Source organism: Mandrillus leucophaeus, unplaced genomic scaffold, assembly GCF_000951045.1.
Source record: "Mandrillus leucophaeus isolate KB7577 unplaced genomic scaffold, Mleu.le_1.0 Scaffold379, whole genome shotgun sequence".
Taxonomy (NCBI): Eukaryota; Metazoa; Chordata; class Mammalia; order Primates; family Cercopithecidae; genus Mandrillus; species Mandrillus leucophaeus.
Window position 1 is genome coordinate 1,525,299 of NW_012104020.1, and position 18,092 is coordinate 1,543,390.

Here is an 18,092-nt window from a genome sequence, read left to right on the forward strand (position 1 = left end):
AATTCAGCTCAGCCAGGCTCTGGCCAAAAAAGGAGATGCAAGGCCAGGCCCAATTAAGATGAAGATAACTAAGTGAATTTCTGTTTACTTTTAAACATATTCTAAAGATAAATACAAATGTTTTACACTATAATTTGCAAAATACCTTATTATGTACTTGACTCCCTATTTAAAGTAAAAAGGGTTAAATTCCTCCTTCTCCCAAATACATTAGAGGAAATCTGCATTTCTGCTATCTAAATGAATTCTACAGTGAGTCCTTTTGTCAGATAATACTTATGCCCTTCACATATATTTTATAAATCTGAATTTTAATAGATATAATTAAGGCATAAGTAAGGATAAGGGTGATATTTCTTTCTTTTAGATTTTAGTAAAACTTTGTAACTTGAGATATGCTGCATTGCTTTATACTATTTGTTTACCATGACTATAAATTATCCAAAGTCATTAATACTTAAGTCAATCTGTAACACTCTGTAAGGAGTATCTGACTCTGAGCCAAACAACACTAGTTAATTAAATAAGCTCCCATTTAAAAAAAAAAATGCTCTGAAGAATAATTTCCATGGTCTCTGATACTAGATTTTTTTGATAAGAGACTCTGCAGTTCTGAAATAACATTCCCTGGGCAGTGAGCTTTAGATATCCAAGTCTGCTCTCTGGTGGGCAACACTGGAGTGTCACCTGCTTCTCACAAGATCTATTTGGCATTCAGCACAGAAAAAGATGCTGGACATTGAACACAAGAGATTATATTGAATTGAATAAAATAAGAGTACAACCACATCCCTCAGAATATAATTACACATTAAATTAATATTAAAACCAACAATTAGCCCATTTAGGGAAATGTATTTGTGACTTTAATTGAAATTGCTCACTTCCCATCCCAGTACTTCACATCTTTTCTCCTTTACTTTTCCCCATTGCACTTATCTTCTGACATATTATACATCTTATACACTTGTCTTTCCCTACTAGAATATCAACTACACAAAGGTAGGTATTCTTTTCCGCGTTGTTCACTGTTCAATCTCCAATGCCTAGAATAGTGTCAGGTACATATATTAAGAAATATTTACCGAACACATGACTCCTATTTTGTGGGGGGGAGCAGGGGACAAAGCCTTACTCTGTCACCCAGGCTGGAATGTGGTGGCATGATCTTGGCTCGCTGCAACCTCTGCCTCCCAGGTTCAAGCGTTTCTCATGCCTCAGCCTCCCAAGTAGCAGGGATTACATGCATGCGCCACCCACCATGCCTGGCTAATTTTTTGTATTTTCAGTAGAGACAAGGTTTCGCCACGTTGGCCAGGCCAACGTGATCCACCTGCCTCCCAGAGTGCTGGGATTATAGGCGTGAGCCACCACGTCCAGCCCCACATCCAGCCCCGGGCACTTTTGTCATTTCAAACCAAATTTAGAACCAAACTGATAAAGGGTGTGGACTTGGAATATGGACTTTCCAAAATGCTGGAAAGCTGAAGGCAAAGATATACATGGCTCAATGACACCTGGCAACAGATTCTGCTCTTCCTCAACTCCTTAAACAAATAATGATGTGATCCTATTAATTCTGAATCTGGTTTAAAAAGAACAGAAGCAGCCAATGTTTCTAATTATTCCCTTAAATATAGACTACTGAGAAAGGTCCCCTAAACTTGTGATATGAGTCCCAGAGTATAAAGGACAGCCTGCCCAAAATTGAGCTAAATTTTTTGATTGATGGAGACCCTTCGCTGATACCCTGGGGGCAGGTGTATGTCAAGGGAAGCTATGCTGAGTGCATCTGTACCTGTCTCTTGGGGCCATTTGTCTTCTGATTAAGATTTTGTATCTTTAGCTCATTAAATAGGGAACTTAAACTAACTTACAACAATGTGGATTATATATAGTCCCTTTCTAGCAACCTATAACTGGAAAAACTGCAGCTGGTGCCAGAAAGGTCCAAGCCCTATTTCCAGTTTAAATATATTTCATAAGAAGGTGAATTATAAAGAAGGGTCTTTCCTCTCAAGTCTCATTTTATAAAGGAGCTCCACTGTAACTGATCTCTAAAAATATTTTCAGGCCAGATGCAGTGGCTCATGCCTGTAATCCCAGCATGTTGGGAGGCTGAGGTGGGAGGATAACTTGAGCCTGGGAGGTTGAGGCTGCAGTGGGCTGTGATCGTAACACTGCACTCCAGCCTGGGCAACAGAGCAAGACATTATCTCAAAAAAATAAAAAAATAAATCTCTCTAATGGAGAGATCTGTTTATTTTAAACGACTTGCTGAAGTACAACACGGTAAAAGAAGCGGAATCAGGAGAGAAAGGTAAAAGAATGAGACATGAAATAAGGGGAAAGTAAGTGTAGATCCCAACTTAAAGACAAATGATACAGGACTTAGTTAATTCCCATACCCATGACAGACATCAAATGAGAGGAAGAAGGAAAGATGCAGCAGTTGAGAGTAAGGCATAAATCTTAGAAGCCTGAGAACCTGAAACAGTTTTTTAAGGCAGCTACAGGCAGACACAGAAAGAAGGAGAGGTTAGAATAGTAAGGTAGTTCGAAGATGACAACTAAACTACTTGAAAGACAGCAAAACTTCATGTCATTCTTCTGCTCAAAAATCTTCCTGACTTCTCATTGCCTGTTGAATTGGGGCAAACTCTCACGCTTGTACTCTAAGTTCTTATCTATGTCTAATTTTACCTTTCCACTGTTAAGGCTAAAAGATTTCAGTGCTTGAAACCAACGCAGAAGAGACAGAATCTTAAGTCTTCATTTGTATTTGCAATACTGGGTTGTTGAGAAAGTAGTACAGTAAAGTCTAAAGCACTGTAAAAATATTAGTTACTTCTATTATATAAAATGCAAAGCCCTACAATCATTTACCCCAACTTATTTTTTAAGAGACAGAGTGTCACTCTGTCGCCCAGACTGGAGTGCAGTGGTGCAATCATAGCTCACTGCACTCACTGCAACCTTGAACTCCTCGGCTCAAGTGATCCTCTCGCCTCGGCCTACCATGTAGCTAAGATTACAGGCACGCACCAACACATCCAGCTAATTTTTTTCATTTTTTTTTGTAGAGATGGGGTCTCTCTGTGTTGGCCAAGCTGGTCTCAAGTTCCTGTGCTCAAGTGATCCTCCTGCCTTGGCCTCCCAAGGCACTGAGATTATAGACATGAGCCACCGTGCACAGCCTACTCCAGCTTTTTTTAGTTTTACTGATGGAGAAAATAGTCTCAAGGGTAAAACAACCTATTGATCAAAGAATAGAATGGTCACGAGAACACTAAAGCAGTCACAGAAAACAGCTCAACTCTGAAAAAGGTTCAGTGCCGTGGGACAATGAGCCAGTTATAGGAGAGAAGGAATAAGGAACCTACCTTAGTGACTATTTATTCACAGAGGAAGAGGAGAAGGGAAGACAGCTCTCTACTACTTTCTGGCAGGGAATGAAGGAAGGGCAAAGATGTTTGTTTGTTTGTTTGTTTTTAAAGTAAAACACCTAAGCTTGCAAAAGCAGGCAAAAAAGCAGATGCCTTCTGGAGGCATTAAGTATGTTTTCGGGCACAGAAAGACATAAAAAGGTACACTTTAAAAGTATAGGCACTTCTGTGATGTTAAAGGGAATGAACTCATATAGATGATAATAGTTAAATGATCTTGAGATTACTTCTAGAGGTGTTTATATCAAAGAAAGAAACAGAAATGTGGACTATCTGGCCCCGCTCCACACCTACTGAATCAATCTGCATCTTAACAAGATCCCAAGGTGATTCATGTGCACATTAAAGTCTGATGGCACTGCTTTAGACCACATCTACTCTTTCTCTCTTCCAAAACCTTGCTTTTTCAATTATTATTTCTCTCATTCACACCTGCTATCCTTTTCTACACACTGGTTCCCTCACACTGCCCTAATTGCCAAAAAGCCTTCTTTCCTATCTGTAAGTCCACCCTTCAAGATCCCAGGACGTTATCCCAGTACTTTTCCTCGTCCTCCATATCCAGTTCATCAGCAAGTCCTGACAGCTTCACTTCCAAAATATATCCTGAAAAATTTTTTGTTTCTGAGATGGGGTCTCACTCTGTCACTCAAAATGAAATGCAGTGGTGACAATCATAGCTCACTGCAGCCTAGAACTCCTGGGCACAAGTGATCCTCCCACCTCAGCCTCCTCCTAAAATATGCCACCACATCTGAACATTTTATATATTTGATGTTAAAAAAATATTTTTTAATCAAAGATGTCTTTAAAATAAAAATACAGATAACTAGGTTCTCTTCTCAGGGAAACTGACTTTGTGGATCTGGGACAAGTTAGGCCTATATATTGTTTTTAATAGCTGAGAGCCACTGCTATAGAATTTCCTGAGTCAATCATAATGGCTTCTTTTCCCTTTTTGTGGCACCAACAAATATTGTTTTTGGTCTTTGATGGACTGATTGATTGATTTTAGAAATGAGGTCTCACTGTGTTGTCCAGGTAGCACTTGAACTCCAGGGCATGTGGACTCAAGTGATCTGCCTTAGCCTCCCAAGTAGCTGGCACTACAAGTGTCACAAAACAAAAAAGAGAATTCTTTTTGTTACAAAACAAAAAATTTACAAGTGTTACCACCATGCCTGGCTATGTTTTGCTTTTTAACAGACAAAGTTTTTTGTTTTGTTTTGTTTTTGAGACAGAGCCTTGCTCTGGCACCCAGGCTGGAGTGCAGTGGCACAATCTTGGTCTCTGCCACATGCGGGGTTCCAGTGATTCTTGTGTCTCAGCTGCCCAAGCAGCTGGCATAACAGGCGTGCACCACCACGCCCAGGTATTTTTTTCGTATTTTAGTAGAGACGGGGTTTTGCCATGTTGGCCAGGCTGTTCTTGAACTCCTGGCCTCAAGTGATCCACCTGCCTCGACCTCCCAAAGTGCTGGGATTATAGGCACAAGCCACTGCGCCCAACTGAGAATACATTAATAATCTTAAGGGGATCTGCAGGCTAAAAAAATGGACACTGAGATAACATTGCAATAGAGGTAACCACACATCTACAAAACAAATCTGCCTTGCCTGTCATCTCAACAAGCAGTCTACACCTCACTTCTCAGTAAGAATGCCTTTAGCATAAACACATTTTATTCAAAGCTATCTGAGCTTCATGGTTGTTGATTAAGTCATCATTTTGACTTGCCTACAAGGTTACACAAATCATAGGTACTAATTTGTGGCTTTAAAACTGCAGCTAGATTCTTCATTACCAAAGAGTCAGGTTCAATGAAAAGAATCATCTGGGGGATTGTAAAAATTTTAAAACCTTATATACAGGGCCACGCATGGTGGCTCACACTTTATAATACATGCAATCTTTGGGAGGTTGAGGTGGGAGGATTGCTTGAGCCCAGGTGGTGGAGATAGGCCTGGGAAACATAGTGAGACTGAATCTCTACACAATTTTTTAAATAAATGAGCTGGGCATGGTGGCATGCACCTGTAGTCCCAGCTACCTGGGTGGCTGAAGCAGCACTTGAGTCCAGGAGTTGAAGGTAATAGTAAGCTATGACTGCGCCTCTGCACTCCAGCCTGGGCAACAAAGTGAGCTCTGTCTCTAAGGGGGAAAAAACCCTTACACACAGAATTCTGTAGTAAATAGTTTAGGCAGAATCATTAAGTAAATAATCCTATAAAATACTCATACTCAGGACTTGGTAAAGTTGGATGTTACTATTTCTCAGAGGCAGGAGTAGGGGAGGAAAAAAACATGTGAAACATATCTGCCCTAATTCTTATCAGCCAATTACCATGCTCTACAAATGATGAGGACATCAATGTTAGACACATCATTAGTTCAAAGATCATTAAAGCAAACATCAAAGGCCAAAAGGATGCTGATGATCTACAGCAAGTATTATCTAGGCCCTTTTCCATAACTGTTTGCAGAACCTTCATTCCTACTATGCCCTCACCTTTTTTTTTTTTTTTTTGAGATGGAATCTCATTCTGTTGCCAGGCTGGAATACAGTGGCATGATCTCGGCTCACTGCAATCTCCGCCTCCTCGGTTCAAGTGATTCCCGCCTCAAACTCCCAAGTAGCTGGGACTACAGGCGCACACCACCACACCTGGCTAATTTTTTGTATTTTAGTAGAGACGGGGTTTCACCATGTTGGCCAGGATGGTCTTGATCTCCTGACCCTGTGATCTGCCCGCCTCAGCCTCCCAAAGTGCTGAGATTGCAAGCGTGAGCCACTGTGCCTGGCCCCCACCATCTTAATCTAACCCTAAATAAAGGCAAATTATGTAGCAGACATAGCCTCTGCAAGACAGATTCCCCAAAAATCCAATAAGGAAAATATTTCAGATCCTGAACTGAATCTCAGACAGGTTTACCTAGGATCACAGACTGTTAAGTAAAAGAGTCAGAATTTAAACCCATGTATGTCTGACTCCAAAGCCTATTTTTTTCCTACTATACTAAGATGCCTCTCTTCCATAAGAATTTAAGAGATAAAAATGAGATTATTTACATGCATTTGGTAAATGAAATTTCTGCATTCGTCCACTCAACAAATATTTAAGAAACAGCTATTGTGTCAAGCACTAGGCTAGACATGTTAAACATGAACGGAGTCTTTAGAGCTTAAGGAACTTGTCCCAGGATATATGGCTATTAAGTAATGAGAAGACTAGAACTCAGATAGCCTGACTTCAGAGATTACACCCTCCACTACTCCACTATGCTGCGTCTCTAAAATTTAAAGGAAAATAGGAGTGAAGCATTAGTGTTTTCCACCGCAGTGAAAAAAAGTAGGCCATTTTAACTCCATACAGTCTTGAAACGAAGCCTAATTAAGGGCCCACTGGCTGACAAACGGATACATTTATTCTTTCCTCAAACCAATTTCAGTTTTATGCATATTCATTCTGGACATGGATAGTATTAATAATAAAGATTCTTAACTGTCTTGATCATAAATAATATTACCACCACATATTTTAGTGATTTTTACATTTTCCAAAATGTTTTTACATACATTATTTTAACAAATATAACCATCAATAGCTCCCTGTCTTTATTTCTACAGAAAGAAGCCAAATGTTCTGGCATCTATAAAACATCCCTTGTATCTCTGCCTTTCTAGCTTAATTTGCTACCTATCATACTGACAAAAGTTATGTTTCAGCCACACGATTCCCTGAAGGTTCTATCTCTGTTCACGGCACTGTTCATACAATTCCTTTTGCCTAGAATGGTCTTGTTATCTACCTGGTAAATTCTGACTACTCTTTCAAGAGCTATCTTCCTTATGAAACCTTCAGCTCACTGAGCTAGTCACTTCCTGCTCTATGACCACCAAATCAGTTTTACACATCTAGCATAGGATTTATTCTAATTATAGATGTGTTTTTCCCAAGAGACTGAGCTCTTTAAGAGCAGTGACTGTCTTTCTCACCTGTTTCCTCAGTGCCAAACTCATAGAAGGTATTTAGTATTTATGAAATGATAAAAGAATGATTATACAGACCACTAAACTAGCCATTAGAAAACCTAAGTCCAAGTCCTATACTAAAAGGCAAAGTAAGTTTTAATCTCAGTTTTTTCAGTGTAAAATAAGTAATTTTCAATTCAACTAAACGTTCGTTGCCATGACTAAAGCTTCCTAATCATTAGTTTAATAGATGGGAATATTCTGAGAGTTGTTTAGAAGGGTCACAAAAAAATCCAAATTTTGTTATTACCTCCTCCATCATGACATCCTGTGTGGCTGAGATTTCTCCTTTGGTTGCTCCACTGTGTACCAGGTTCCGTAGTCGTATACAGAATTCTCTCATCTATGACAGAAACTTATTCAGCACTCCAGTAGTTACCCAAATTCAATCATAAATGAGTCTCATAGACCAACGCAAGTTCTATTTTGAAGTATAACTCAGGCCAGACCCGTGGCAAAGTTCATAAAGGCACATGTGTTTTTCTTCAACTTGTCCACTTAAACACATAGCTACAAATGCTTTCCATAAGGAGCAAAGGCATACATTATTCCTCCAAAATACTAGATGGAACTGCTCCTGCTCTGCAAACATCATATAAAGATGTTTTATGTGTCTGGGCATGGGGAAAACACATGATTACATAATGCCTATCACTCAGAAAAAGCAGGAGACAAGATAATTATGCCACTATGTTACTCTAGTAGATTTTTACTTAGAATTTCAATAGCTGTCCATTTTTCCTTCTCTGCCAACTGACTATGACTATGGTTATGCCAGCCCCCAATAAAATTTTCATTTTTTCATTTCATTTTTTCACTAAGATAAAGGTGAGTCTGAAATTTAACCACAGTGCTAAAGAAGCTGTTGCTCTCACTTCAAATGGAATCAAATGCCATATTATTAATGCTCTTTTAGCCTTTGGATAAAAATCCCCAGTGTTTCCAGGGTGGAAAATAGCCCACTTCTAATGTTGGGGAGACACACCTATGGTTTATTTTAAAATGTAATCTTTCTCCCAGGGAGATGAAAAATCCAATTTTGGCCTCATGGATTAGGACAGCAGATTCTGGCAACTCCTAGTTCTCAAAAACGAGGCCTGGCTAGAAAAGCAGCATCCCTGTAGGAATTATCATTCTCCTCGGGAAAACTGGTTATGTAGAGAAGACACAATGATTCATTAAGATAATGAAGCAAATAAAAAGCAGTTCAATAACTACAACAAATCTTTAGTGGGTGGATAAACCACATTGATGTGGTCTGGGGAAGTCTCAGAACACAGCACACTCTTTAAGGGAATCTTGCGAATAGTTCTTTTGGTTTTACTAGCACATAAAGCAGTCCTAGCCCACCTCCACTGGAACCAAGTGAGAGACACAGCATCCTGAGTGCTTGCGGCCAGTATTAATTGGACATGGGACTTTATTTCCTAACTATCCCCCTAAGAAGACATTAACATCAACAGAAATAAAAGTGGAAGTTTTTTAAAGCAAAAACCCTCTAATATTAATTATTTTTAAAGTTATTATGTAGCTACATTGCTTTTGACAGACATTGACATCAGTAGTTATCTTGTACACAAACAGTATACACTGAAATACCCAGGAACCCCTTCTAAAAAGTAAGTTTTAAGGAAAGTACACTAAACTCAATCCAACCCTGCTTCATATATGGTACCTTGTGATTCAGAATATCATTCATCCTTCTGGTTGCCTCTGTTGTATAAGATTCAGGAAAGCATTTCTTAGGGATAACACCATATTTTTCTAAAAGAAAACAAATTCCAGTGTTAAATAAGGTAAAAGATTAGAAACCTTGGCAAAAATAGTGATTGTTTCAAAAAATAGGCCATATTTTGCTGGCTTAATTCAGAAAATCTTATACTTCATATTATTAAGCAGGGTTTTTTTTTGTTTTTTTTTTAAATAGAGTTTTGCTCTGTCACTCAGACTGGAGTGCTGTGACACAATCCTGGCCCACTGCAGCCTTGAACTCCCAGGCTTGGCCTCCTGAGTAGCACAACTATGGCGCATGATACCATGTGCAGCTAATTTTTTTATTTTCTGTAGAGACAGGGTCCCACTATGTTACCCAAGCTGGTACTGAACTCCTGGGCTTGAGCAATCCTCCTGCCCTGGTCTCCCAAAGTTCTAGGATTACATGCCTGAGCCACCTTACTCAGCCTAAGTAGGTTTTTAATGTGCATATTTATCTGTCTATGTTAGAATTAATTCTACTCTTTTTATCCACTATGCTTTGTCACTTCTCAGCCTTTTGGTCAAGATGAAGTGTATCTATCATACTTTTGTGAAGTGCTCAGCATGATGAGATTTCCCCAAAAGATGTTTTGAAGACATTTTAAAACAGCTACAGTTTTCACGTGTTTCCTGATTACATCAATGGAGAAGAAAACAATTTTTTCATGGAAAATTAGTTCTACTTAATACTACCTTTTCTTCTCCAACCCATCCTTCACAGTAGCTCTCTCCTTACTCCTCATTTAAGGAAGGCACTTTATAGGTGAGAATGTGAACTAAAGGTTCTTAGAAATAACGATATAACCTTCTTGGAGACCAATTCTACTCTGTACATAACCACCAAAGAAATGGCCCATGTCTAACTACAGGCTTACTTAATCACGCTGAGTTTCAGTTCCATTAAAGAAAGAACTTTTACCAACAATATTGACAAGCATATCCCATTGGCCACCATCATTTGCAGGGTTCATAAGCAAAAACTGCACCAGCCTCCCATCCTCAGGCTCCTTTCTCTGGGCTGTGTCCACAAAAGCATTCAAGAAGAAATAACAGCGCTCAACCTAAAGAGTAAAGAAAGTTAAATAAAATTAAAAGAAAAAAGAGTTAGTTTATTGGCATTATCAACAGAATGGGAGTCTTGGAATTACCATGGAATCAACATAATAGTTTTTTGTTTTATTTTTAAAAACATGAACCCTTCGTGAATTTACATGTCATCCTTGTATAGAGGTCATGCTAATCTTTTCTGTATCACTCCGGTTTGGGTATTTGTGATGCTGAAACAAGAACCATAAGTATTTTTAAACTAAAATTGGTAAATAAAACATCAGTATCTGACTTCATCAGAATATGTGAAGTTTCTTATACTTGTGTATGTATTCCAATATATTGCATATGTGTACAGTGTTTACACTTCAATGCTAAAACAAAACCTGATATCTAAAGTCTTTAATCAATAAACATTTAATGAGACCTATGTAATATATATTTTGTTTATTTATTTATTTATTTTTAGACAGGGTCATGCTCTGTTGCCCAGACTGGAGTGCAGTGGTACAATCTCACTGCAGCCTCAACCTCCTGGGCTCAAGCAATCCTCCTACCTCAGCCTCCCAAGTAGCTGGGAGGACAGGTGTGCACCACCACACCTGGCTAATTTTTGTATTTTTTGTAGAGACGGGGTTTTGCCACGTCCAGACTGGTCTCGAATTCCTGGGCTCAAGCAATCCTCTCACCTCAGCCTCCCAAAGTGCTGGGATTACAAGCATGAGCCACTAAACCAGGCCAGTAATATACATTTTGAAGATTAGGAAATGGAATATGGCCAGGAGTGGTGGCTCACACCTGTAACTCCAGCACTTTGGGAGGCCAAGGCAGGCAGATCACTTGAGGTCAGGAGTTCGAGACCAGTCTGGCCAACATGGTGAAATGCCCTGTCTCTACTAAAAATACAAAAATTAGCTGGGCATGGTGGCATGTGCCTGTGATTCCAGCTACTTGGGAGGATGAGTTGAGAGGACGGCTTGAACCCGGGAGGCAGAGGTTACAGTGAGCTGAGATTGTGCCACAGCCCTCTAGCCCAGGTGGCAGGGTGAGACGGTCTCAAAAAATAAATAAATAAATACATAAATAAATAAACAATGAAATAACATTATTTACTGTTTTTCAGACAAGTACTTGAGAAGGGAAATTAGGTCCTAGAAAAGAACAAATAACCTAAAAAGATGTTAAAAAGGGAGATACACTGAATTGAATATTGAATATAAAATTTAAAATTTTAAATAGACAAGCAAGTAAGATGAGTCAGTAAACTTATTTCATTGCAAAAAATAGCCACCTACCAACCAAAAACAGTTCTTGCCTTTGAAAGAGTCAACTTTTGATATCTGGAAGTCAGAATAAAAGGTGTCTCACCCATTATGAAAGGGCAGGGTATAAATGGAAAAACAACAAATGAAGAGGCAGTCTCTACCAAGGCTGAAATCAATACAAAAAGAATCTTGCCAGATCCGTCCCATACCTTGTCCCAAAAAAAGAGGTAAGACTGACTAAACTCAAATTCTTCAATATTTAATTTTTTCATGAATGGAAGCCTCATAACATTCAGACAAGAAAAGATCCAGCATCGCCCTGAAACAAGAAAGCACATCAAGAAATTATGAGGGTTCACATAGACTGCACTGCTCCAACTGTTATTTCCCACCAATGAACTCATGACAAGATCTGGACAATTCAGAAAGACTAAATCAGAAAGAGCAGAAAAATTAAAAACAAAACAAAACAAGAAAGGTGGTAATTATTATTAGCAATATATATGCAAAGGTTTAATATCTTTAACACAAAAACACTCTTTACATATCAAATAAAGAATCCATTACATATCACCCAAGAAAATCACATTAGAAAAAGAAACATAGCTAGAAAACTGTGAACAGAGACCACAAAGAGATCATTCAGTGGCCAAAAAAGATACAAATGACAAAGAAGCAGTTGTAAAAGTTAATGATAAGATACCTGTTAAGTGGGGAAAGATCATTTCTTATATTTCATTTGGGGAAATAAACATCATTATCAATCCCAATAGGAATCTAAGTATGTATAAAATACCTGAATGCAATTTGGCAATACCTAGCAAAAGCTTTAAAAAGTCCCTACCCATCCGGCGGTGGCTCACGCCTGTAATCTCAGCACTCTGGGAGGCCAAGGCGGGTGGATCACCTGAGGTCAGGAGTTCAAGACCAGCCTGGCCAACATAGTGAAACCCTGTCTCTACTAAAAATACAAAAATTAGCCAGGCACGGTGGCGAGCACCTGTAATCCCAGCTACTCAGGAGGCTGAGGCAGGAGAATCACTTGAACCCAGGAAGCAGATGTTGCAGTGAGCCGAGAAGGTGCCACTATACTCCAGCCTAGGTGACAGATAGACTCTGTCTCAAAAAAATAAATAAAAAATAAAAAGCCCCTACCCTTTAATCTGGAATATGCGTTCCAATATGCTTCAATATAGGGTGATTGTATATGCTTCGGTATAGGCTGACCTTAACGTAAGTCAATACTCCATTCTCCCAGTGATAAGCCAAAAAAGTGGAGATATTTCCCTAACTGGATTTTATAAACACTTCGAAACATATATGAATAGTAAATTGTCTACCCATAATATTTTAATAAATTTTTTTTAGGAGACAGAGTCTCACTCTGTCACTCAGGCTGGAGCACAGTGGTGCAATCACAGCTCGCTGCAAACTTCGCCTCCTGATTCTCATGTCTCAGCCTCCTGAGTAGCTGAATTACAGATGCGTGCCACCACACCTACCTAATTTCTGTACTTTTAGTAGAGCCAGGGTTTTGCCATGTTGGCAAGGTTGGTCTCGAACTCTTGACCTCAAGTGATCCATCTGCCTCAGTCTCCCAGAGTGCTAGGATTACAGGCATGAGCCACAGCACCCGGCCAATATTTTATAAATTTAAATATATACTTAAAATCATGTTAACATAAATTGATTTAGAAGTACTGTTTTTCCTACTTCACATTTCATTTCCACACTGATTCATACTCTTCACATGTACCCAGCCATCAGTGTCTGTGCCATCATTAGATCCACTCTTTCAGTCAGCACACGTCATCTCTCTTCCTCTAGTATGTTTGAGTCAATGTTTTGAATCCATGCATGATGCTGTCCCTGAAAATTCTATGCCAAGCATCAACTATATAATCAGATTCTTCATTTGTCCTGTATGTGTATAATCACAAACTCCATGTCACCACTTCCTGTTCTGACTTAAATGATCTTTAAAAGGTCTATTTACAATGATATGCAACATCAATTTATTCTAATTTGTCCCCTTTTAAAAAAAGCTGATTCAATCAAAGGATCTCTGTAAGCATGCAAAGGTAGTACGCATCTGAGGTTTTTCAGAGTAACGTCTTCTCCAAATTGTACTCTACTTCAAAATAAATTAACTGAGAGCGCCCATTAGAAAAATCCTTTAAGGTCTTAAATATAGGGAAATTATCTCTTTTCTGAAGCAAAATTCTGAGGGAAAAACTTTGACTTGTATTGGGTATAACTTTTTTACTAATATGAAAATACATTTATAATATATTGGTAAGTGAAAAAGATAGGTAGCTTACATAACAATGCATAAGGTATCAATCCACATTACACACACACACACACACACACACACACACACACAGACCTGACAAATATACAGGAAAAACATTCACTTGGTATTTGCAAATATTCTACATTAAACAAAAATAATTTTGTAACAAGAAGAAAACTCTAGTTAACTACAGTGTTTTTTGAAAGTCACCAGTGCCTTACTATTAGTCTTTACCTTAGATTTACCTGTACGTCACCTCTCTTCTATATGCTATATATTTCTAGTAGAAGGGATCTGGATGCACTGGTGATGTGAAAACTGCATGAAAATAAACTACATAGCTCACATGCTATTTGGATCTTTTGTGTATAAAAGTGACACTGCAAAATGTGTAAGACCTGACCTGTTCCCTAACAAGTCACTGCAATCTAAAGTATGTAGGACCACTGTGACATTACCAACTGGATCATCTGTAGCCTGAGAGCCCATACCACTCCAAGCACTTTCTTCTAGAGCAAAACATTAATTATTGTAAGGTCTTGATTTTTTCCTTAACATTTAAAAAATCAACTTTATTCAGGTAAAATGTACATACAATAAAATGTACTCAAGTTAAATGTGTGCTTTGTGAGTTCTGACCGACTCTAAACAAGCACTGATGTGCTTCCTGTCCATATAGATAGACTGGGGGTCTTCAAGTAGATAAAGACTTTAAAAAAATCCTTTTAGTACAATTTTGTTGTGAGAATGTGCTCCTTATTTAGATTGTTGGATATCCAATCTTTCACTATACCTGTTTTTTTCTGAGAGTGGTGCTAGAAAGCAGATAGCAAAACGAGACTTCTTGACTAGTAAGGCATGAGAATAGAACTTTTTTCTGTATTACAAATTGATCTACTGGTGGGAACTGAGCCCATCAGCACATTAGCTTCAACTGTAACCAAGAAGCAAATTTAAAAGTAACATCTGATGACATTTTAATGTAATTACATTGTATCTTTTCTATTTCATAGTATAGGGCCTTCAGGGCGTTTCTGGGGAGTCCTCCAAGGATATGAACCTTTTCACATATTCTGTTTTGTGACCAAAACCATGTATCTCCAAGACATGGGCTACAAACCACAAAACATCGGAACATAATATAGTCAATTACACTCAAACGTATACTCGTGGACATGTCACTTTAGTATTCTAACCACATGTGCTAACAAGCCACAGAACACCAAAACAAACCACATGGGTAATGTTCTTAGACCTGCCTGTACCTGTGCCTCACTCTCTAAGAATTTACAACCAGTTCTTTCAGTACGAATTTAAGACCACTCTCAAGTAAGACACCAAAATGGGACGCTGTCAGGAAAGTCAAGGAAAGTATGGGAGAAGTTGAAGCCCACACCTGAGCTCTTCTGGTTGGTGACTGGCTTGCCCTCCTGGGACACCGCGTGCTGGAACACATGCTGCGCGCGCTGCACCGTGGCCCGCTTCAGACAGATGTCCAGCAGGTCGTGGGTGGTCCCGACATTCTGGGCAAGTACGAACTGGGAATCAGAATTCAGTTTCTGTATCAGAGCAGCTACCTTCTCCGAATTCAGTCCTGTTGGGAGACCAAAACGGGATTTTAACGCCAAAAAGTGGGGGAAGAGGGCTGATCTGGGGCTCCCGCGTCCCGGATCTAACTTCGTAGGCGCATCCTGGGATGCCCGCTGCAGCGGGGAAGCCCATGAGCTGCATCCTCCTCCAAGGCGCTGTCTCCCTCCAGGCCGCTCCAGCTCGCCCCGAAAGCTCCCTCCCCGCCATCGCCCAGGGTCCCAGCCCCCGGCCTTCCCCGCCGCCGGGCCTCACGGGGACCGCGGAGCTCCTCCAGAGAGGACCGCGGCGGCGGACGGCGGCACCTCACCCGCGCTGCTCATGGCGCCCACGCTGCCCGGCGGCGTAACGGTAGCTTCCAGGGTCCTCGGGCGAGCGCCGGGGTTGCGCTGCGGCTCCCTGCCTAAAGCGCCGGACCTGCCTCTCGCACCCGGAGCGCCGGAAAAAGGAAACCGGCTTGGTGGCGGCGGCGGGGAGGCTGAGGCCGGGAGAAACGGGGTCCGCGGAGGGACAAAACTCCCCCCTCGCGTTGCTGACTCAGCGCCGTCGGGGCTGGCCCCGCCCGGGGGAGGGCCGACGGGGGCGGCCTCGCTGACGCGCTGGGTCAGCCAGTGCCGGGGGCCCGAGGCCGCGCCTGCCCCCGCGCACTACCGCGCAGTTGCTCTGCGAGGCAGGGCGGTGCCGGAGCCCTCGCCCCCTGGGTTCCCGCCTCCGGGCCGCGCGGGCGCCCTCTCGGTATCAGGCACACTCCGAGGAGAGAGGCTGACGTGTTCCCTACGGGCCCAGACCCCAAGTACTCTAGCATCGGGGAATCGTCCCCAGGAATCCTTGTGAGAAGCCAAAAGGGAGCTCGAGGCGGGAGGGAGGAGCTGAGAGGTCCCATAATTAAGCATCAGGCTTAGGACGGGTCACAAGGAATGCACCCGAAGGCTCTTCCTATAGGCTTCGTTTGCTGACCAATCACTGCATTCTCAATGGCAACTGGTTGCTTGGATTCTCGTCAGAAGCAAATAATTGTCTTTGAGGGGAAATTGGAACCAAGCTCTTTCCCACCCACTCCAAAGCTATTACCAGAGTTCTACAAATAGACAGCTGCTCATTTCAAGAACGCTACCCATTTGGTCTTCACGGAGTTCACGAGTGTCTCCTGTATAGTCCAGCATGTCCCGTTGGGTTTAACCCAGGAGGATGACAGAGGCTAGCCTTATGCCTCAATATTGTTTTGCCGAGTTCTCTACAAAACTAACTGATGCTTCCCCCTCTAGGCTTTCAAGATAACAGTTTCCCAAAGTTTTGAGATTGTAAAAACCTTGTTTTTGTTGATTCCGTTTTTCATGCCCTGAAATCTCAGCCCTTAGTAAGATGTTGGGCTAGAACCCAAAGAAGGTAAAACAAAAACACTGAAACCCTGTATCTGCTATTCAAAACAATAAGGTTTTGTGTGTGTGTGTGTGGAACCTAGAATCTAGGTCTTCTTAGGTTGAAAATCATCGCAGTTCTAAGGAACTCTGATATCTGGAAAAATCCATACTGAAGCACCAGTCATTCAAGAAAGCACAGTTTCTATGTCCCTAGAGAGACTCAGCTAAAAATTGGGGCTATAACATAGCAACTATTTTAAGTGGGCCCATCAACCATCGTATTCTGAGGTTCTTTCAATATCTGAAAAAGAAGAGGCTGAGAATTATACAGAAAGAAATCACTGGTCTTTTCACAAAATGATGTTCAAGCATCCTGTCCAATTCAAATAATAAATTTTTATTCAATATCTAACATGTACTATGCACTGGACAAACTACCGATGACATAGAGATGAACAAAACTTAATCTTGCCCTTAAGAAGCTCAGTGCAGTAGGAAAGAAATGCAAAACAACTTTTAGACTCTCTGTAGTAGCATACCAATAGCGCTGTAGACTGTAGAAGCAATGAGGAGAGCACCATCAATTAGGGCCAAAGGGTGCCTGAAAATAGAAGTGACAAGAGAGCATGATCTTGAAGAGTGGATGAGATTTTTATAAGTCAAAGAGCAGGAGAAGGGCATTCAAGGCACCAGCGAAGGCACAGAGAATAAAATCATGTTCGAGAAAGGGTGCATCATAATCGGATGTGGCTAAGAGCAAGGCATGTGTTGGGAGCAGAGGCAAGGTGTAGGACTGGAAAAGTGTGAGTTTGGGCCAAGATATAAAGGGTTTTATGTGCAATGCCTGAGCATCTAGACTTTATCTTATGGTTAATTAGAAGACAAAATGGGTTTTGAAACAAAGGAAAAACATGCTGAAGTCCGTGTAAAAAAAGAAACCTGGTGGCAGTGGGGAGAGTGATTTGGAGGGGAGAGGCTCTGGAGATGGGAAAACTGCTTAGAAGGTTCTTCCAGTAGTGAACTTGGGAGAGGACAAAAGCCTTAAATTGCAGAAAGGGAAGAGGCATCGATAATCTTGAGGTTTTCAGCTGAATAAGAAGATGGAAGGTGGTATCATTAACCAAGAGAGGGCATACAGAAAAATAGGCATATTTGCATATTTGCAAGTGTGCAGATCTGAACTGAGTTTGGGCTATAGCAAAATTAGGATGCCCACAGGACACCCAGGAAGAGAAGTACAGGAGGTAGATGAAAAGATACCTAGAGATTAGGTGAGACACATAAGTTCAAGTTGGAACCATG

At 40.7% G+C, this 18,092-nt stretch overlaps 1 protein-coding gene across 2 annotated transcripts in view; it reads right to left on the reverse strand.

The window, feature by feature from the left end:
* The window catches only part of BLMH (bleomycin hydrolase), a 45,450-nt gene extending 29,171 nt beyond the window's left edge, over nucleotides 1-16,279 (reverse strand). The window contains exons 1-6 of one of the 2 annotated variants that reach the window (XM_011990381.1): nucleotides 15,740-16,279; nucleotides 15,239-15,436; nucleotides 11,756-11,865; nucleotides 10,154-10,295; nucleotides 9,155-9,243; nucleotides 7,730-7,822 (exon numbers count right to left, since the gene is read on the reverse strand). In XM_011990381.1, the coding sequence (XP_011845771.1) occupies nucleotides 7,730-7,822; nucleotides 9,155-9,243; nucleotides 10,154-10,295; nucleotides 11,756-11,865; nucleotides 15,239-15,436; nucleotides 15,740-15,752 (645 nt within the window). In that variant the 5' untranslated portion in view covers nucleotides 15,753-16,279. The remainder of the gene's footprint in view (nucleotides 1-7,729; nucleotides 7,823-9,154; nucleotides 9,244-10,153; nucleotides 10,296-11,755; nucleotides 11,866-15,238; nucleotides 15,437-15,739) is intronic. The other variant, XM_011990382.1, reaches the window with a different exon arrangement.
* Nucleotides 16,280-18,092: the final 1,813 nt, after the last annotated feature.